Consider the following 18500-nt stretch of genomic DNA (forward strand, 5'->3'; position numbering starts at 1 on the left):
ATCAAGTACACGTTACCACACAGCAAAATATTTTTTTTAACCAGTAGTTAAACTCACCATCAAAGTCTGCCTTCAGGTTTTTGTGCATTTTGTCTTTCTGTGACTTCAAAGTACTGGCTGGGCTTCCTAACCAGCCATGTCAGAGTCTCTTCAGATGCTTCCATCAGAGAAGGTAGCCAGCATATGTACACATGAAGACACAACATAACTTACACCATCTAATTTCAATAAGAAGTCATCACTGTCATCACTATTCGTGAATTTTTATTTTTATAACTCCCCCCCCCCCCCCCCCCCCCCCAAATTAGCCCTACAGCAAAGCTACTGTAAAGGCCAGATGCATTGCACAAGTACAGAAGGTCTGTTGGAGAGTTTTGTACCAGTGAGTCATTCCACATATCTGGGTGTCCCAGAGGAGTGAAGTTTCACCGATTCCATGCACTGATATCCAGTGAAGTTATAAAAGCAGTGAGCCAGAAACAAAAGCACTGATAATTTAAGTGACTCTACTCAACTACTGCCAGGAAGCCAAACACAGCAGGTTATGCCTACTGCTAGTGCACAAACAAGGAACGTACCTTTGTAAGAGCATGCACATCAAATGCATCAAAACAGAAGTATTTGGTAGAAATTGGCAGGGTTAGCGGATTCAAGAGACAGTACAGTTTGTAGTATTTTAAGTGCACCATTACTATCTCCTCTTACTGGCCACTGTTGGAGACCACTGGGCTAGATGGATCCTTCATTTGACTCATGTTTCTGTTCAGACCTATTGCTTTTGTTCTCAGCTGTCCAATTTTCCACACACTTCAAACCTAAACGCTTGCCCTTCCATCACCACTAACATTAGTATAGCCAATCTCTAAATCTCATTCAAGCTGCTGTCCCTAGTGCATTTCATACACCCACAATATAAGCCATACGATGAATGACATTTAGAAAAAAAAAAAAATCTGTATAAATGCATGGTATGTCTAAATTTTACCCTTTCAGCTTGGTGTCACTACTCTGTGCCTGGAAATCATATGTGTCAGTCTTAAGAAACAGTATTGAAGACAGCTACTTAGTTTTCTGTACTGCAAGTTTTATTATAAAATATGATCTTTCATTATGGGAGAAGCTCGTCCCCTTCCCCACTGTCTGTATCAGATGCATATGTGCGCGCTTTTGTCGCTTTTGTATGACGCATAACTTTTTCTGAAGTAGTAACCATTGGCTCTCCTGTTCGATGCAGAGGCACTTCCCGTGGTGGAAAATTCCGTTTCCCAACGCATCTGTCTTTCCTCTCTTTCTTGCCGAATAGCATTATGCTGTTCCCCACTGTACAAACATGTTCAGAACCTTCCTGCCACTGCCAGGGGGACAAGTTTTCCTTGTTCTCCAACACAGTTGGTCAGTTCAAACTACAAAACATAAGTTTGTTGGGTCCTGCCATATTGCTGGCAAGGCTGAGAAGCCACAGAAGTTGGATCAAAGTTGCGTACAAAAAGACTGTAGTATCTCCTCAAATGAAGCCTCAAATTTCCTACTTGAAAATGAATCTGCAGACGCTCAAATGTTTTTGAAGAGCAATGACATTTAAAATGTTCTAGGCCTCCAAGTATTCCTCAGACACATCACTGCAAAGCACTCTTGCAAAAATCATCTCCACCTGTATTTCTATATTGTGTCCCTTAATTACTTTGTCCATTTTAGCCGTTAGGTAGGTATACAGCCTCTCAGGTGCTAAAACTGACTCTGTAATCTCCTTTACATATTGAGATATATTTACTTCATATAAACATTAATTTTGATTACTTATAGTTTCTCACCTCTGCTTTACTAGAATTGTTTAAATTAGCAGAATGTCTTAGAAATTAACAATAATTCTTTAAAATGACAAATTATCTTTCAGCTCCTTGTTTCTAAAATTTTCATTCTTTTTCGATACAATGTTGTATTTCCATTAGAGTTAATACCGCAAACACTTAAAAAAAACCCCAACCCAAAACTTAAGACCAATCAATGCCCACACTCATTTTCTACTTACTGTATTTTCCCCACACCATTGATACCTTCATCACTGACACCAAAACAAATATGGCCTAACAACAGGGTTTCTAAAATTGTATCATCTAGATCTGCCGTTGACTTCTTTCTTTCTTTTTTTAAACACTTGCAATGCTCAAAGGCTTTGTATAAATGTAGCTGTATTAATAGGAATGCAGTACGGATAGCATAAAGTTTAATTCTGACATAATTTCATTTAGGCGCAAAAGAGGAAAACACAGCTAAGTGTCCAAAATTCTTTCGGACCAATTTATTTCCTATATATATATATATATATATAAATGAAACACTTCAAAATGGCAATATTTCCATTAATTAGTTCTATTATCCAGGAAGTCTTCAAGTATTTAAAGGAGAAATTAATGAAGCATATATATAATCTTTTAAAAACATACAAAAACCTGCATACAAAATTTGTTCAATTTTTAGTTATATTACTACCTTCTTTATCATCAGAGATGTTTTACACACTTCTGTGGAATTAAAAACATTAAGACCGCTTAGTCTCAGCAATAAACTTCTACAGAAGTGTTTTTCTTATTTATAAGTACAACCATAATCAGGACTACTTTTTGTAGCCATCTTTAGCACTTCTATTGCCTTTAAGAGATGGCACAATACAAAACAAACCACCCCAAAATCATCAATTCCTTATTTACGTGTTTGCAAGCTGTAGTTTTTCAATAAATGAAACACTTCAAAATGGCAATATTTCCATTAATTAGTTCTATTATCCAGGAAGTCTTCAAGTATTTAAAGGAGAAATTAATGAAGCATATATATAATCTTTTAAAAACATACAAAAACCTGCATACAAAATTTGTTCAATTTTTAGTTATATTACTACCTTCTTTATCATCAGAGATGTTTTACACACTTCTGTGGAATTAAAAACATTAAGACCGCTTAGTCTCAGCAATAAACTTCTACAGAAGTGTTTTTCTTATTTATAAGTACAACCATAATCAGGACTACTTTTTGTAGCCATCTTTAGCACTTCTATTGCCTTTAAGAGATGGCACAATACAAAACAAACCACCCCAAAATCATCAATTCCTTATTTACGTGTTTGCAAGCTGTAGTTTTTCAATAATAGTACAAACCAGTATTTGTTGTGGCAGAAGAAAAGAGTGATTATTACTCTAGTTACTTCAAAACTCACCACCATGATTAAAGACTTTTCAGGAAATTTTAGATGGATAGGAATCAAAGCAGGCTGTAGTAACTTTAATAGATGTCACCAGTTAGAAGAACTGAGAGTCAAGTAAAGTCTAAGTAAAAACAAAGTTTGGTTATTTGAATTTCTGCTTTTTCCTTGCCTGAAATTCTTCGGTTTTATTTTTGACGGATTTTATTAGCATTGACAAGGCTGGATCTATGGCTTTCTTAGCAACCTCTCCCTTCTTTGCCATCTTGTTCTCCTGCCCCTTGCTTGCCTCCTTAAGATCTTGCTCCTTCTCTTCTCTTCGGCGAGTTTTCTCTTCCAAGATCTTTTCTACTGCTTTTGTCTTCTTAAAATTTGGATCTGAAGGATCCAAATTAAACAGGGGAGAAGTAAACATGGCTTGGAATCTTGTATCGGCAACGTTTACCTGAAGGCAGAAAAGGAGTATGCATTTTAGATAACCTTTACCCATGATAGCAAAGCTTTTTAACACAATAAAACATAAGCTGCTTAAGGAGTCATAGCTCGTGAGATTGTTCACCATTCCTGGAACTTCTCCACTCACAAAATTCCCAGTGAGTGTAAAGCAGAGAGACAGAAGACACTGTTGGTAGAACAGACAAGCAAATGCTTGTGCAAATCCTATATTTGCCTCTATCGGCAGATGGAGGAAAGGTTTGGTGTTGAGAGCTGACCAGGACGAAAAAGCAGAATCAGGACAAACATACCAATGAGTATTTTAGGCAATGAGTTGTACAAGACTTTGCACAGTGTCTTGTTATCTTACACAGAGTTTGAATCTGTCCCCCTCCAACTGTGTATTCGAGTATTTCTTGCTTTTTGAAAACAGCCTGTAAGTTCCTAAAAAGGTAGATCTAGGTTCAGATAGGATCTATCTATCTATCTAGGATCTATCTTCAGATAGAGTGAGGGAGGAGAAGGATATGAGACCACTAATTTTGTCCTGAAAATAATTGATATTACCAAAGGTTCTAGCTGAGCCTCAAAATCAAGTGTATACCATTACCTGGAAGTCATCTTCTAGTAATTCTTTCTTTTTCATCAAGAGTTTCTTTTTCCTCTTGCTCAAATTCTGTTGTTCTACAATCTTATTATAATTAAAATGTTTTCTGGCATCATCCTCATCATCCATCATAAGTAGGGCCATTTCAGCCTGTGACAAAATAAGAAAGTCCATGTACACAATGAAATTCAGTTTTCTATGAAAAATAGCTGCCCATTAGCAAAGTCTGACTGAGTCTACATACATATAAGTGAGTTGAAATAGGGCTGTCAGGGCAATATTATTTCATCCGTAACAACATTCTTTTAACATTTTGAGGTGTAATATTAAAAATACCTTCTGTTTTTCAACTTCATCTTCATCTTCTGAGGTACTTTCAACCGACTCTGGCTTCTTCTTTAAATCTAAGTGAAAATATAGGATGCACACACATTTATTCAAGCTTATGCACGAGAGCTTAATTTACCTACCATAGGAACTCTAAGTGCATCTAACTTTCTTGTAATCAATATTTAAATGTCCAATATTGGAAAAAGGCTGAAAAGTTAAGAAAAGCCAGCTAGACTTAAAGCAATAAAACTCCACTGAATATTTAACTTAAGGAGGCAGCAATATTCAAATGGCATAAACAAGCCAACAAAAAAAATCAGTTAGAAAAAATGGTTTTACTGTCTTTTGCATAGAGCAGTAGAGAGAAATATCACAACAGTGCAGGCAAACATATGATGTTACTCCACTCCCAGGGTGTTTTAAAGAGAAACTAGTTTATATACTCATAAATGTAATTGAAGTGTCCTGCAGTTCTCAAATTGTTCATTCTTTCTACTTAAGTAGACAATGCAGTGAATACTTTAGAATAAAAAGCAAATGTGCATCTCTTCTCTGTATCCAGAATACAAGTCTGCCAGCTGAATAGGAGTACATCAGTTAAAAAAAAATAATAAAAAACCCCAACCAAACATTTTTAAAAATTTATTTGCAAGGCTAAAAGACCATATTGTGCTGTTAGCCATGCTAGCACAAAAAACCCTTACAAGAGAAACCCGAACAGAATCACAGAAATGAAAATATGACTGACTCTATTCAGACTGAATTGAATATTCTTCTGATGAAGCTTTCTTACTTTCTTAGAATTTACTTTAGATACACAGTGCTGATTAGACAGACATAATGAACAGTAACAGCATAAGACATTAGTCAAATCATAAATTTTAATGAAAACAGACCCATTTATAAATCCTACAAAATCAAATTATTCTCTTTGGAATGCCTGTAGACCTCGATCAAGAAACAGGAAAAGCAGAAGGTTTCCTGACCTCAACCACATACTCTGACCTTTGAGCTTGGAATTACATTCCCAGGCAATTTATTACAATCCATTGGGGGTACTCTTAAGGAAGATATTTGGCTCCATTTTGTTAAGCCAGATTTGTAGTCAGACTAGAAATACAAACATGCCAGAAAAATGTCGAGTTATATCACTAAGTACACTCTGGAACAGGACACATTTCTTGAAGAACAATTTTTCCTCCCTTCACTATTCTCTTGACTATTTCTAAATGGATTCCAAGCTGGAAATGGATTTCTAGAAGAAACAAACCACCAGCAGCAAAAATAAACTATCCAGAGGCCCAATGTCATCAGCTCAAGAACTAAATTGTTGATTTAGTAGTTCCAGAAAATGTGCAGGGAAGTCAGATTCAGATATAATACTGTTACCTAACCTACACAATTTATGTTAATGTGTAGAAGGAAGAAATAAATGTCTTATGTAAGACTTCAACAACTCTGAAATCTTTTGTATCTTCCCAGAACTGGCTAAACTACAGAAAAGGAAACGGAGCATAGAGATACAAACTGGAGACAATTATTCTAGAAGTTAAATCAATAAATTTCTTAACGTTTCCACCCATCCCTGAAAGAAGGGCTCCTCAAGTCACCTCCCCTTGTCTTTCACTCTGTGTAGAATCGCAGAGATGAAGACAGTTTATCTTCACACTTTCTGTTGCTACAGATGGGGGTGAACCAAGCGCTACTATCAAACTATTTCTTACTATGACCCTTTGCAGCTAATGAAAACAGCTTGGTACCTGAAATCACTCCAAACACTAAAAACTTTGCATGATGCTGAAAATAATTTAGTTTCAGAATTTACAAATAGGTAATTTTCTCTTTCTCCTGATGTGGTCCGTCTCCCCACATACATTCTGGAAGTCCCCTCCCAGCTTTTGCACACATATGAATGTAAAACCTACGATAAGAGTCCTCCCCAACTGATTCCAAACTCTCAGATTTTACCTACCCTTGGTACTATTGAAAAACCACATACGGATTATGCGCTTATGAAAACTTTGTGCAGAGAAAGCACCATCATGAATTTCAGGAGCGCTAATTTGCACACATCTGCACCCTGCACAGACACTCTTTGGGTATAGCAGGCACAAAGACTTTGTTCCACCTTGCCTCTCCCAAGATGAAGTATCCACAGTGTACAAGATAATACAAACACTTCCAGGAACAAAGGCAAATCTGATTAATATAGGCTTAAGGAGTTTCCCATAACTTCCAGTTTTCCTGTCACAGCACTCAAATTTGTTAGACCTTTTGTATAACAGTTCCTAACAGTCTTGCTTCCCTTCAGTTGCCTCAGCTTGTCAAAAACTGACTTCTACAAGACCCATACACAACAAGTGAATCCAGCACAGGAGCGAAGACACCACTGCAAAACCCTAACAGCAGTACTGTATCCTCACAGTTTCTGCTCTGGTCCACCTGAGTCAGCAAACATACCCTGTCATGTGCTTTTTCAGCATAACCTAAGATCATCTGACACTCAGTTTAAAGGGGAAATTCCAATCTTGCAGGGGAATTGTGCAAGGCTTATGAAAAATTACGATAATTCAAGTTATTGCTGCCTGTACCCTAAATACAAAGCTGGCAAAGCTGCAGCCTAGTTCAAAGAAGGTTGTAACCCATTTTCCCCAACTGGGTAAGCTAGCTGTGCTTAAAAGCAACCCCAGCCATGAGACAGAGGCTGTTCTGGGTAAACTTGGTGAAAGCCAGACAAAGTTGTGCTGTGTAATCATCGTTAAAATGTCAGCTGGCTTGCAGCCAACCACTGTACTCTCCCTTTAAAACTTCTCCAGGCTTAGCCACATTCTGTTTTTCTCCTGTTTCTCAGTAATCTTACAGACAAAAGCTTCACTTTCTAAACCTTTATGTCCTCAAAGACTCCATGAACACTACAAGTCTGTTCTCCATATTCTGGACAAGAAGGTTTAAGAATATGCAGATAACGACCGTTCTCTGCTGAGCCCCTCCATGACATAAAGAACTTCTTAGATAATGCAGACGAAAACATTTTTTTCCACAGATTTCACATAGAACATTGAAACATCAAACATTAGTATGAGAATACCTACATAATCTTGCTAGTAAAGAAAAATAAAAGCAAAGCAGTGGAAGGATTGGCATATTTACAATGAGTTATGAAATTACCTAGTACACAACTCACCAGGAAAGTATAGCAGAAAAAAGCATTGCATGACACCTTAAATTGTGGTGTTTTCTATAAAACATTGATAGGACTCACCTTACTGTTATGTACTTCAGCCTATTAAGACATATACATAAGCGCATTAAGACACAAAGTCATCCAGGTTTTGTTTTTTAATTAGTTACTTTCTCCTAACATAAACTTCAATCAGGACAGAAGCCTATGCTGGCTGGTATCAAATTATTACAAGTTTACTCTTTTTAAATGGAACTTGGATGTGTACTGCTATATTCAAAAAACCTAACCAAAACAACAGACTGGTGATATTTGTAAGTCTGTTGCTATCTTTTAGTTTGTTTGTTTTCTTACTTCCTTTCCCCCCCCCCCTTTTTTTTTTTCTTTTAATATACAATAGTGTGCATCACCCTTAGGTTTTGGCTCCCAAAAGCATGGAAAGCCAGGAACTCACACTTACTGATTATCCCTACCTTAAAATTTTAACCAGCAAAACCATACTCAGAATTGATTTGCTGTTACCACAGCAAAAGCTAAGTTAAACATCAGACTAAAAAGCTTGTAAAAACAGGTATCCTAAAAAGCTAAACTGGACAAGTTATTTCCTAAAATACTACATTTCACTATTTAGGTTTCTAGGCAGCCAGAGTACACTAGTAAAAATGTCTATCAGACCAAGAGAAAATAAAATAGATACCTTCTGAAAAAAAACTTTTTTTATGATGCAAAAACATTTGACATTTATGTAACTGACCTGAGCGTCAAAGGGACCCATACATATCGGGCTCCTCCTATATAAAAGGAAACGGGCTTTGAAGGCAATGAAGTTCTCTTCTCTGGAATATTTAGTTGAGCAGATAGTCAGCTTGTTTCTAACAGCCATCCCCAGAAATTGGCTAATAGCGGTCTCTGGTGAAAGCTAAGAGAACAATGTTCCCTACCATTCCACACACCTCAATACGCATCATTTTACAAGAAGCACCTGCAACTTTAGGCAAATGACACCTACTTCATTTCATTCTGAACATGCTATCTCTGCATTTACTCCAGCTCAACTTTGTTTCTAAAGCTCATTATTTAAAGAAAGGGCAGATTTATTCCAGAAGTCACCCCTCTTAACCCACCTGTTTTCTCAAATTCTTCAGCAAAATATGGGTCATTGAGATCAACATCAGCTGGAAGTTCATCTTCGCTCAGTTCTCTCTCAGCAGTAGCCTGTAACAAAGCACAACAATTATTTCAATCAACATATAAACTACTAAAGTTTTACTGGAATTAGATGTTCCTTCTGTTAGTAACTAAACATGAAAACTGAAATATTGTATGCTGAATATCATAAAACTAGAATACACTAAGAATTACTAGTAAAGACAAATCAACAATGTAAAATCTGTTTCACAGATGGAAAGCTTTTTATATACCTGAAGAAGGGCTATTTACATATTCCAAGGATCTTAACCAGATGTACCCACAAACTCTGACACATTAGCTAACCATACCAACAAATCACAGGATCACAGCATTGTTACGTCCTTACTTTATGTTCCACAACAACTCTACTTGGGGAAATACTTGAGCAAGAAGCTTCACTTTGTACTCCGAAATTCAAAAAGGCTGAGTTCAGATTTAAAAGCACAAATTCTACTGCTGGAAGTATTGTGTCATAGATCTTGTCCCTTCACTTCATTTATCAGACTGAACAAGGATATTATGCTAGCAAAAGTTGCTCTGCTACCTAACAGTGATACAGCTATGGGAAACAAGTCTATTATTTTAGGCCAAATATTTCCAAAATGAGAATTCTCATAACAACTTTGAACTGGTATGCATACAGTAGCAAAAAGACCCTTGCCAATGCATTCAAAAATGTAAATTAAAAACCAACCATTATTATTACTCATTTATCTTTAAAGCAACAGAAGTAGATAAATGAAATTTTGTGTAAGCATTATGCATATTCTGTAGCATCCTGAATATCCTTTTGCCCTGCAAGTTTGATGATGCACTCTCGATCTTTCCACATGAGTAACGACTGCACATTCTAACCTTAAAATATACTGGAAGCTATACAATTTCTTATTTAGTTTATCCAAAACAAACAAAACCAGCAACTTAAGAAAACAAACAAACAACTCCCCCCATGTAGCCAATGCAAACATTACCTTCCTCTTTTTTTTAAGAATTCTTTTTTCTTTCTTCTTCTCTAGATATTTTTGCCATGGAGTTAGGTTATCCTTTCCTTCCAACCTGTTTTTGACCATTTCTTCAGCAGTTTCTTTGAGGCCTAGAACAAAAAATAGTAAGTTAAAGAAATGAGATTAATATGATTTTTTTTAAAAAATCAACTGTTTTCCCCTTTGTAAAATAATAATCTAGTTTTTCTTTAATGAGTTTGTGAAAACAACATAAATACTGCTTAAAACAACATCTTTATAAGTAAGATCACTTAACAGGATGTTTTTCCAAATAAAACATTCCTTCAGTAATAAATTGTAGAAGAGTCAGAAGAAGAGGTTGCTTATGTGATATCTGATTCTCAACACTCTTGCTATTCCTCAGAAAGGCCACCTCTCCAGACATTAGACAGCACAGTCTACAGATGCCACTTTTTAAGGATGAGAATAACACAATAAAAAGCAAACATGTATGGAGTCCTTATATTTAATATAATACCTTGCCATAATTAGTTAAGATTCACAAAAACACTGAGTACAGTCCAGTCATTCCCACTTTTTGTGCATAGCAAAACAAAGTACAGCAGATGGGGTGACTTGACAACTATTCTGAAATATTAAATCACTATCAGAATACAGGGTCATCTCACAGCTGACTTGAACCTCTAATAGCTGGTGCTCTCCATTTCACACCAAGATATTATCTGATCCCTACTGTACCAGTATGCCTCACTCACATGATAAAGTTGCTATATATAGCATCTCCATTGCTGAAACTGTGCTTCTGTGATAATACTATGACAATGCTGCATGATCTCTGATGACCAGTGTATTTTTTGTCTATCATTGTAAAAGAGAATGAGCTATTGTTTTAATAAATTTAAAGTAAAATTAATCTGCATATAGAAAGTGCAGAAAAACGTAAATAAAAAACCACAAATACTTTCTTGCATTATGTACTAGTGTCATAGCATGATATGCATTAAGTTAAGCTAGACAAATTATTTTAAAGTCATCTAGCCTTTAGTACCAGTCTGCTTTAACAACAGAAAACTATCTAAAATTAAAAAAACACACTCAGCATGACAGTAAACCTAGATTCAGAATCAATGCTTAAGGTAAATACTTTCTTTTTTTTTTAAGTATTTGTTAACAAGAAGCAGAGATTAAGGAGGGCAGGCTGCTTGAAACAGATCAGCCTCTCAAAGAAACAAAAAAAAAATTGAAAGAATGTTTTCTGTTATCACCGATTACCAGTTCAAACTGCAATAACTCAAGATCAAAAGAAAAAAAAAGGCAGCAGCAAGAGAAAGAAACCATCCTCTTATTTGGTTAGCACACCAAGTTACCAAAAGTAATTTTTGTACTTAACAGCTATGTTTACTGGAAGATTGAAGGAGAAGTGTACAAGAGTACCATTCCCTCACCAGATTCAGTGAGGAACTGTAACTATTAGAGCATTAACTCAGATCTGCACCTCTTCTGTATCCTTTTGTTACGGGTATGGTGTAAGAGAAGCCCTCAAGTTTGTGCTTCCTGACCTGTCAACTGTTGGGAAAGGTGGCTAAATACTTTGCTGAAGGAATTTTCCTCTTTACTTTCAGAGCATGACAGTTTTCCGAGAGTCTTAGAAAAGTCAACCCCATAGAAATGTAACATATCTGGCTTTAAATAATTCTCGCATAACAAGATCAGACAGTTAAGTTTGGATGTTAATTAGGTTTACATTAAATCCCATAATTTAGCACAGACTGCCACTGTTTCAATGCCTAGCACGTGAAGCTGAATGCACAATTATGTCCTAATCTTTCATTTAGCCTTTTTGTAAATATGCATTCTGATAGTTTCTCATTGCATGATCACATTTTACCTTTTCCAGAGGATCTTAGCTGTTTGATCTATAGATCATGAACATGTAGCTACTCAGTATTTTGTGTTACTGTTCAAGTATAGCTAAGTTATTGAACATAGTAACATACAGCAAAATTACCAAACATAATTGAACCCTGCTCTAGAAACAGAATGGAGTTTTCGACATGTATCATTACAGTATTCAATGGTGCAAGAACATTGCCTCAAGAAAGAATCCATTAAATAACTGGATGTGCCCCATTTTACATCTAGAATATTTAAATCTAGAATAAGCACTGAATTTAAAAGCAATCTTCATTAATTGGTGAAAAATTCCACACACTTTAGGAATGCTTTTTCAAAAGTCTTTACATCTCCCAGCACTTGCATTCTAGGAGGACAACTACTGACTTTAGATGCAGCTTATAGACCTTCAGCCCCTTCTTCACAAGACAGGCACTTGCAAAAACAAAACTCCATGATGTAAAGAGATTAACTGACTTGCCTTGCAACACACTGGAGCAGTCAGTGGCAGAAAGACAGAATCCACTTCCCTAGCAGGAGATAGCAGCCTGAGCAATGAAGTATTTTTCTCCTACCTGCAATTCCTTGCTTCATTCACTACGCACTTTTTTTTTTTTAAGCTTCTGGAACAAATGGGTCAGATATCCTATAGTTAACATCCTCTTTTATGACATGACTGATAGATCTTGGGAGCATGTAGGAATCATGTTTCTGCTTCCCCCTCCAAGTCTGATATTTGCCATCTCTTCCCCAGTTCTACGCTCTAATTGTCTCTCTTCAGCATCCCTGTCTTACCATCCTAGTCCAGCCCTCACCTCACCAAATCCTACTCTCCCGCCCCTCATACCAGTTTTATTGCTCAGAAATCATACTTGGACCTCTCCGGATGTCCTAGACTAGATCCCATTCTTTCTCCCAACTCCCAGGTTTCTCATTTGGCCAGTCCTCACTCCTCATCATTCCTTCCAGCTCTCCTCAGTAATGAGGAACTGAAAACAGAGTTCATAATGGAAAAAATGGGTAGCCTTCATGGACAGTTCTACCCGTCCTCAGAAAAGCAGGCAGAACACTTTTCTGAAAAACTCTAAACACTGATTCCTCTTCTTGCGCTTGTCTACACTCCAAAAATAATTCAAAGGCTGGAGAGCTGGTTACAACACGTCTGAAACGCAAAGTGTGGACAAGATCTAAAATAATATTAAACCATGCCTTATAGGATGAAAAGAGCAGAGTAAAAAAAATAAAAAGCATCCTTCTACTATCCTGGAAAGAAGCCAGAATTAACTCTGAGTGGCAAACTGTTACCACCACGAAAAATTGGGTACTAAACCAGCAAACAAATGCAAAGCTACAATAAAGTAAAGGAAGGATATCATATAGGTTCTCTAAAAATGTGAAACCCTCTCATACAGCAAGAACAAATATTTAGTTATTTCCAACTGTACACCTCTTCATCGCCAAAGCCAATGAAAGAGAGTCATTAGCTTCCCAGAAATTGAACTATTATTACTTTGGATATTATTTTGCAGTACTTTTGTAGAAAAAGTTACTGATCAGGTAGGAACCTTGCAGATTGTCTCTGAGGACAGTAAATACTGGATTAAAAAAAAAAAGTCACATCTCTAGAAAAAGCGACACCCAAAATCTCAAAGGAGGTTACAAGATTTCTGATTTATTTGCCTGGAAAATGGAATCATTTGATCCATCTGGCATAGAAGGACTTGGAGGAAAATACAGCCCTTTCTTGTGGTATTTGGCAGGCTCATGAAAGGCATTAGAGTTTCTCCACAGATTAGAATGGCTTAGAAACTACTGTCCAGACCACTTCCCGAGAATAAGAGTGTATTTAAGTGGTCAGAAGGCTTTTGATTGCAGAAGGGGAAAGGAATTGTCTACTTTAGGTAGAATTATTAACTGGCTATAGAAAAGGTTAATTCATACCCTTATTGATACCAATTTTTGAAAAAAATAAATGAATCACACTCGTTTTATTTAATCTTCACAAACAAGGGCCAAGAAAACAGGGGGAAAAGGTCATCTATATTAGCATACAATTAAATCATACCTGAACTAAAGGATTAAAAGTGTGATAAATACTACAACAAACCTATTATCACTTCTCACACTGGTGGGAGAGTGAGGGAGGGTGGGCAGGCCAGAATTTTTACTTCTCTCAAAACTTAGTTTTAAAAACTTTTGGAAGTTAACAGCATGCAACTGTCACAATTATTAGAAGCTAAAAAAATACTTCTCTGTTCTCAGGAAATCTAAAGAAGCAAGTTCATCTTTCACATAACGTCTTACCAGAAAAAAGGAACACCTTTTTGCAGGTAGCTAAAAGGAATGGCAGACAGAAATATTCTGGTAACATTAGAATTTGTTACCCCTGAAGACAAGACATCTTAAGGCAAGACAGTTTTCCTAACATAGTAGAGCTGCCTGAAAAAACCCCATCACGCTTAGCAGCTAAGGTGTCAGGTGTGAAGAACTACAGTGCCCATGCACAGCTGAGCACACACGGCTTCGTGCTGCAAGAGGTAAGCCCGCTTCAGTCAGAGGACACACTAAGCAATGATGTAGATTGAGATATATATTCCATATGAGCATTTTTGTGCTCCATATAATCTGTAACAACATACAGTTGTGGTTTACTACACATTTTATGGAGACATGATTGCCTGCTATTCTACTTCTGATGAAAACAAATTTTAAGTTTTCCTTTAAGCCTAGCTAAATATTTACATCTCATTCTTCCCAAAGGAAGAATTTTTAAGTCCAATAAAAAAAAAAACCAACCCTGTATGAAAATCACAGTTGTGTTCTTCTCCCTCTTCACCTTCTAAAGGGAGCTTTGGGAGTTGGATAAGGATGCATAGCAATTGTTGCTCAAATCAGCTATGATTAAGAAAACAGATGGATGCTTAAATATAACACTGATTTTGTGCCTAAAAGAAACAGACCAAAGAGAGCTGGAACTACATCTGATTTATTTCTGCTGGCACTGTGGTTTATTTAAAACTATTATGATTCAAGAATAACTGAATCATTCACAAAGTATGCTTTCTATAACCATGCGTAAATATTTCTGCCAAAACTCAAATTTTTAAATTAATTCAAATCTCTGCCTTTCAATTGAAAAGCTTCCTAGATTTAACTGTTGTAACTCTCTGTATATTAAACGTTTGGGCAGGAAAAAGATTTAGCAATAAGTCAAGAAGATTAAGGCAGAACTTGCTAATAAAAATATTTCAACAGACATAAACTATTTCTGAAAAAATTAAGGAGTCTTAAGAGATTAAAACCAAAACTATTTTTGAATTCCCAGAATGCCCCAACTGAACATAATTAAATTGTTTTGGAATATAAATAAGCACATTTGTTCAAGAAAAAAATAACACATTAACTAATATACTTCTCTCCCATAAGAAAGCAGAGCCTCAACTGCATATATATTGCCAGAGCTATAAACTACTGTTCAGCATGTGCTGACTATGCTTCACCATACCAAAAAAGAAAAGTCAGGTGTGCAGGACCACCTCTACAAACGCTGCCTGAAATCAGTAACGGCTAAAGTGTTCCCATACATTAGACTCAAAAGCAAAGTTAAGACACTCGTCTTCACTTTCTAGGACTTTTTCTAGGGGCCAACAGCTAGTAATGGTATTGACTGACCTCATGGAGGTGAATAGTCTAACTAGCAAAGGCAAGCAAATACTTCTATGATTTCCAGAACCTCTGCAATTTGGTAATACTCTTAACTATTTCAGGGTAATAACATAATACTGCAAAATCACAGTTGCTAAACTTACATTGAATACTATAATCTACCAACGTAAACTTCATTATGCACACATGCACGTTCAACCCATCGTTATATGAACAAATCTGGCCCAGGGTACAGCCATCCAACTGACTCTAGACACAGTCAGTTGTATTTATCAGGATAGGGGTTTTTGCTTGTTTTGGATTTTCTTTTTCATCCCTCCCTCAAAAAAGGAGAGGCTACAGCAAAAGTCCTAGGAGCCCCGCAAGAAGGTGCAATAAGGAAGGGGTTGGACTAGATGTAATATGGAACAAATCCAATTTTCTAAAGTCAAGTTCAGTTGCAAAGAAACAAGGAGCCCCTGTATTAGGGAACTGGATTCCATCTCTGCTACAGTTCTAAACATTTACTTGTAACCTGCAAGGCACAGTTTTAAGAGGCTGAGCCCTTCAGAAAACTTCTTGCTCTCCCTGCGCTACTAAGTTCCCTTTAGTCTCTCTCAAAATAATTTTCCATCTCCTCCAATGACTGGTTTGCTCTAGATTCATAACTATGTCACCATTTTATGCTGCTTAGCCTTTTTTAATTTTCAGAACTTCATTTGTGCAATGTGCAAGATTCTGAATAAGACAGACTGTATAACAAAAAAAAGGCAAACCTGTTTTCCAAACCAACACAAAAAATGGTACCTTTTCTAAGTATTTAAACAATGCCTGGCCTACATAAATACAGAACACATTCCTAGCAGCAATTGTTTCGACTCTGGTTTCCACCTTCAGTCTGAAAGGTGGCAACAACAAATCTTTGTAAAAATCTTATGATAGCTACCTATGTACAAAAACTCACCTGCCCCTTGAAGGCTCAGTGACACAATGAGTTAGATACTAAGTGAGCAACTTCAAGAATGCAAATACTGACACACTGCGGACAGATGAAGTAAAACATGATGATACAGCTGTGTTGGCAAGCACTTGACCTACTGCACACAATATATGCTTTTTCTAAAGAGTTTTGGAAGAATTCATGCCAGAAATTATTGGAATTATATAAGCACGACTGAAAGCACACAACTGTTTTTAATGCCAGTGTATACTCCTGAATACAGATCTTATAAAGGACTAGGAATAAAACTATCCCAACTGAGTTCAATCTATTTCACTGACTCAGTACAGACCAGAATAAGCTTCAAAAAGCAAGCATTTATACTCAACAGAAGTTACCTGAGTGAATTCAGAATAACATTAGTGTAAGTCAGATAATCAGATATGCATTCCTAGCTGGAATTAACACATCAGTGGTGAAAGGGCTGGATTCTAGTAAGTTTCTGGACTCAGTTATTTACAATAACACATCGGGCTGTGTCCTTGCATAGCCTGCAGTCCTACATCTACTGAGCCGATACAGCACCTTGAAGCCCCCAAAAAGGTAATGTCACACTTTTCTAGTCACTGGACTGCATGACTCAACCCTCTGAGCATCCACCAAACACTTCCATTTGCCTGACTTGCTAACCCAGCAGAAAAGAACCAGATTTTTTTCTTGTCCTGAGTAGTTCTGCCATTTTAGCAAACGAAATTAAGCTTGCAAAGAGATCTAACAAGTGACAGGGCTGGGACAGGCAAACACAATGAGCTCTGGGCCAGGATCAAGGAGGAAAGGCCACAGTGAAAACCTTCCCCTTTTTGGATGTAGTGAGTTGTTAAAACTGGCTCATTACATCTCCGGGAAAGCACACACCCATAACACCCGTAGACAAAATATAAATATCAGTCTGAATGGGATGCTATAAGGTGAAGTAATCTTTTTTTAATTTCCAGATGAAAATCTGGATGTCACTAAATACAGCCAAATATCCTCCAGTTTTTCTTCCTGGTAGCTTGCTTTCCCACAGAACAGTCTCACTGGAAGGTCAGACTTCTCCTCCTCCTGTTTCCCCCAAATCTTCAGCATTATGCAAGCAAGATTTTCAAACCATTCTCCTCTAATTTTATGTTGTGTTTCCAAATCATACTGGGTTTCATTTTAAAAAGTGTAGGTATGTTTTATGACTCTGTGACAAACACCTGAATTCTATTCAAGAAAACCTATAAAATTATAAATGAAAAACCAAGCACCAAAAAAAGGGAAAAAAAAAAGCTACAAAGAGAAGCTTACAGCTGAGGAACTGAGTTCAGTCCTATTATTTCTTCTATTTCCCTCATGGTAATCCATGTGGATTTCAATATATGGAAAAAAAGGTCAGTTTCTACTACTACAAATTTGACACCTTACACTACATCCCTATTAGCAGGCCAATACTGCATATCATCGGAGTTAGTAAAAGAAAAAAAATAAAGCTTACCTGGAACCCATTTAACTTCCATTCCTATATCCTTTTCTTCCTGTTTTTTCTCTTTTTCTTGGATACTTTGCAGAAGTTCTCTGTATTTGGCAATTTGTTCTTCATCATCTTTTTGGCTTTTCCTGGGTTTGTCATCTTCCATTTCATGAGCTACATCACCACCTAGAAAGAAAGAGTAAAGCTATCACAGACAGCCTCCAGAAAGTGATTACTTTCAAAGTCAATAATTAGGAAACACACCTAAGGCACATACACTGTTTCTAAAAAACAATCTAAAACATTTTAACCTATTGTTCCCCCAAAGAGTAACCAGCTTTAGAATTCCCCTACTTAGATGAAATAAAAATAGTATCTGAAAAGACAAAAGAAAACTTGTCCAGCAAAGGAAATCACTGATCAGACACTGCATTCTTTACTGCATTTTAAAATTAGTAGTTTCAGAATCTCTTACAGCAGAGTAGTACCTGAGTAGTACCTCAAAAAAAATAGTTGTGTAAAACATTTTGAAAAGAGAGTGCTAGATTTTAACAAATAAACCTTGCAATATTCTGTAAGAGGGATGATTATTCAATGCTTTAAACTTCAGTGACTTGGTGAA

The 18500-nt window shown here is 36.6% G+C and overlaps 1 protein-coding gene across 1 annotated transcript in view; it reads right to left on the reverse strand.

Moving 5' to 3' along the window:
• Positions 1–2787: 2787 nt before the first annotated feature.
• Positions 2788–18500, reverse strand: part of ESF1 (ESF1 nucleolar pre-rRNA processing protein homolog) — a 30059-nt gene continuing 14346 nt past the window's right edge. Inside the window, exons 9-14 of the mRNA XM_009634663.2 lie at positions 17903–18064; positions 9912–10033; positions 8874–8964; positions 4575–4642; positions 4242–4388; positions 2788–3641 (exon numbers count right to left, since the gene is read on the reverse strand). Coding sequence (XP_009632958.1) covers positions 3342–3641; positions 4242–4388; positions 4575–4642; positions 8874–8964; positions 9912–10033; positions 17903–18064 — 890 coding nt within the window. The 3' untranslated portion in view covers positions 2788–3341. The remainder of the gene's footprint in view (positions 3642–4241; positions 4389–4574; positions 4643–8873; positions 8965–9911; positions 10034–17902; positions 18065–18500) is intronic.

The sequence above is a fragment of the Egretta garzetta genome, unplaced genomic scaffold, assembly GCF_000687185.1.
Source record: "Egretta garzetta isolate BGI_Z169 unplaced genomic scaffold, ASM68718v1 scaffold252, whole genome shotgun sequence".
In the NCBI taxonomy this organism is placed as follows: Eukaryota; Metazoa; Chordata; class Aves; order Pelecaniformes; family Ardeidae; genus Egretta; species Egretta garzetta.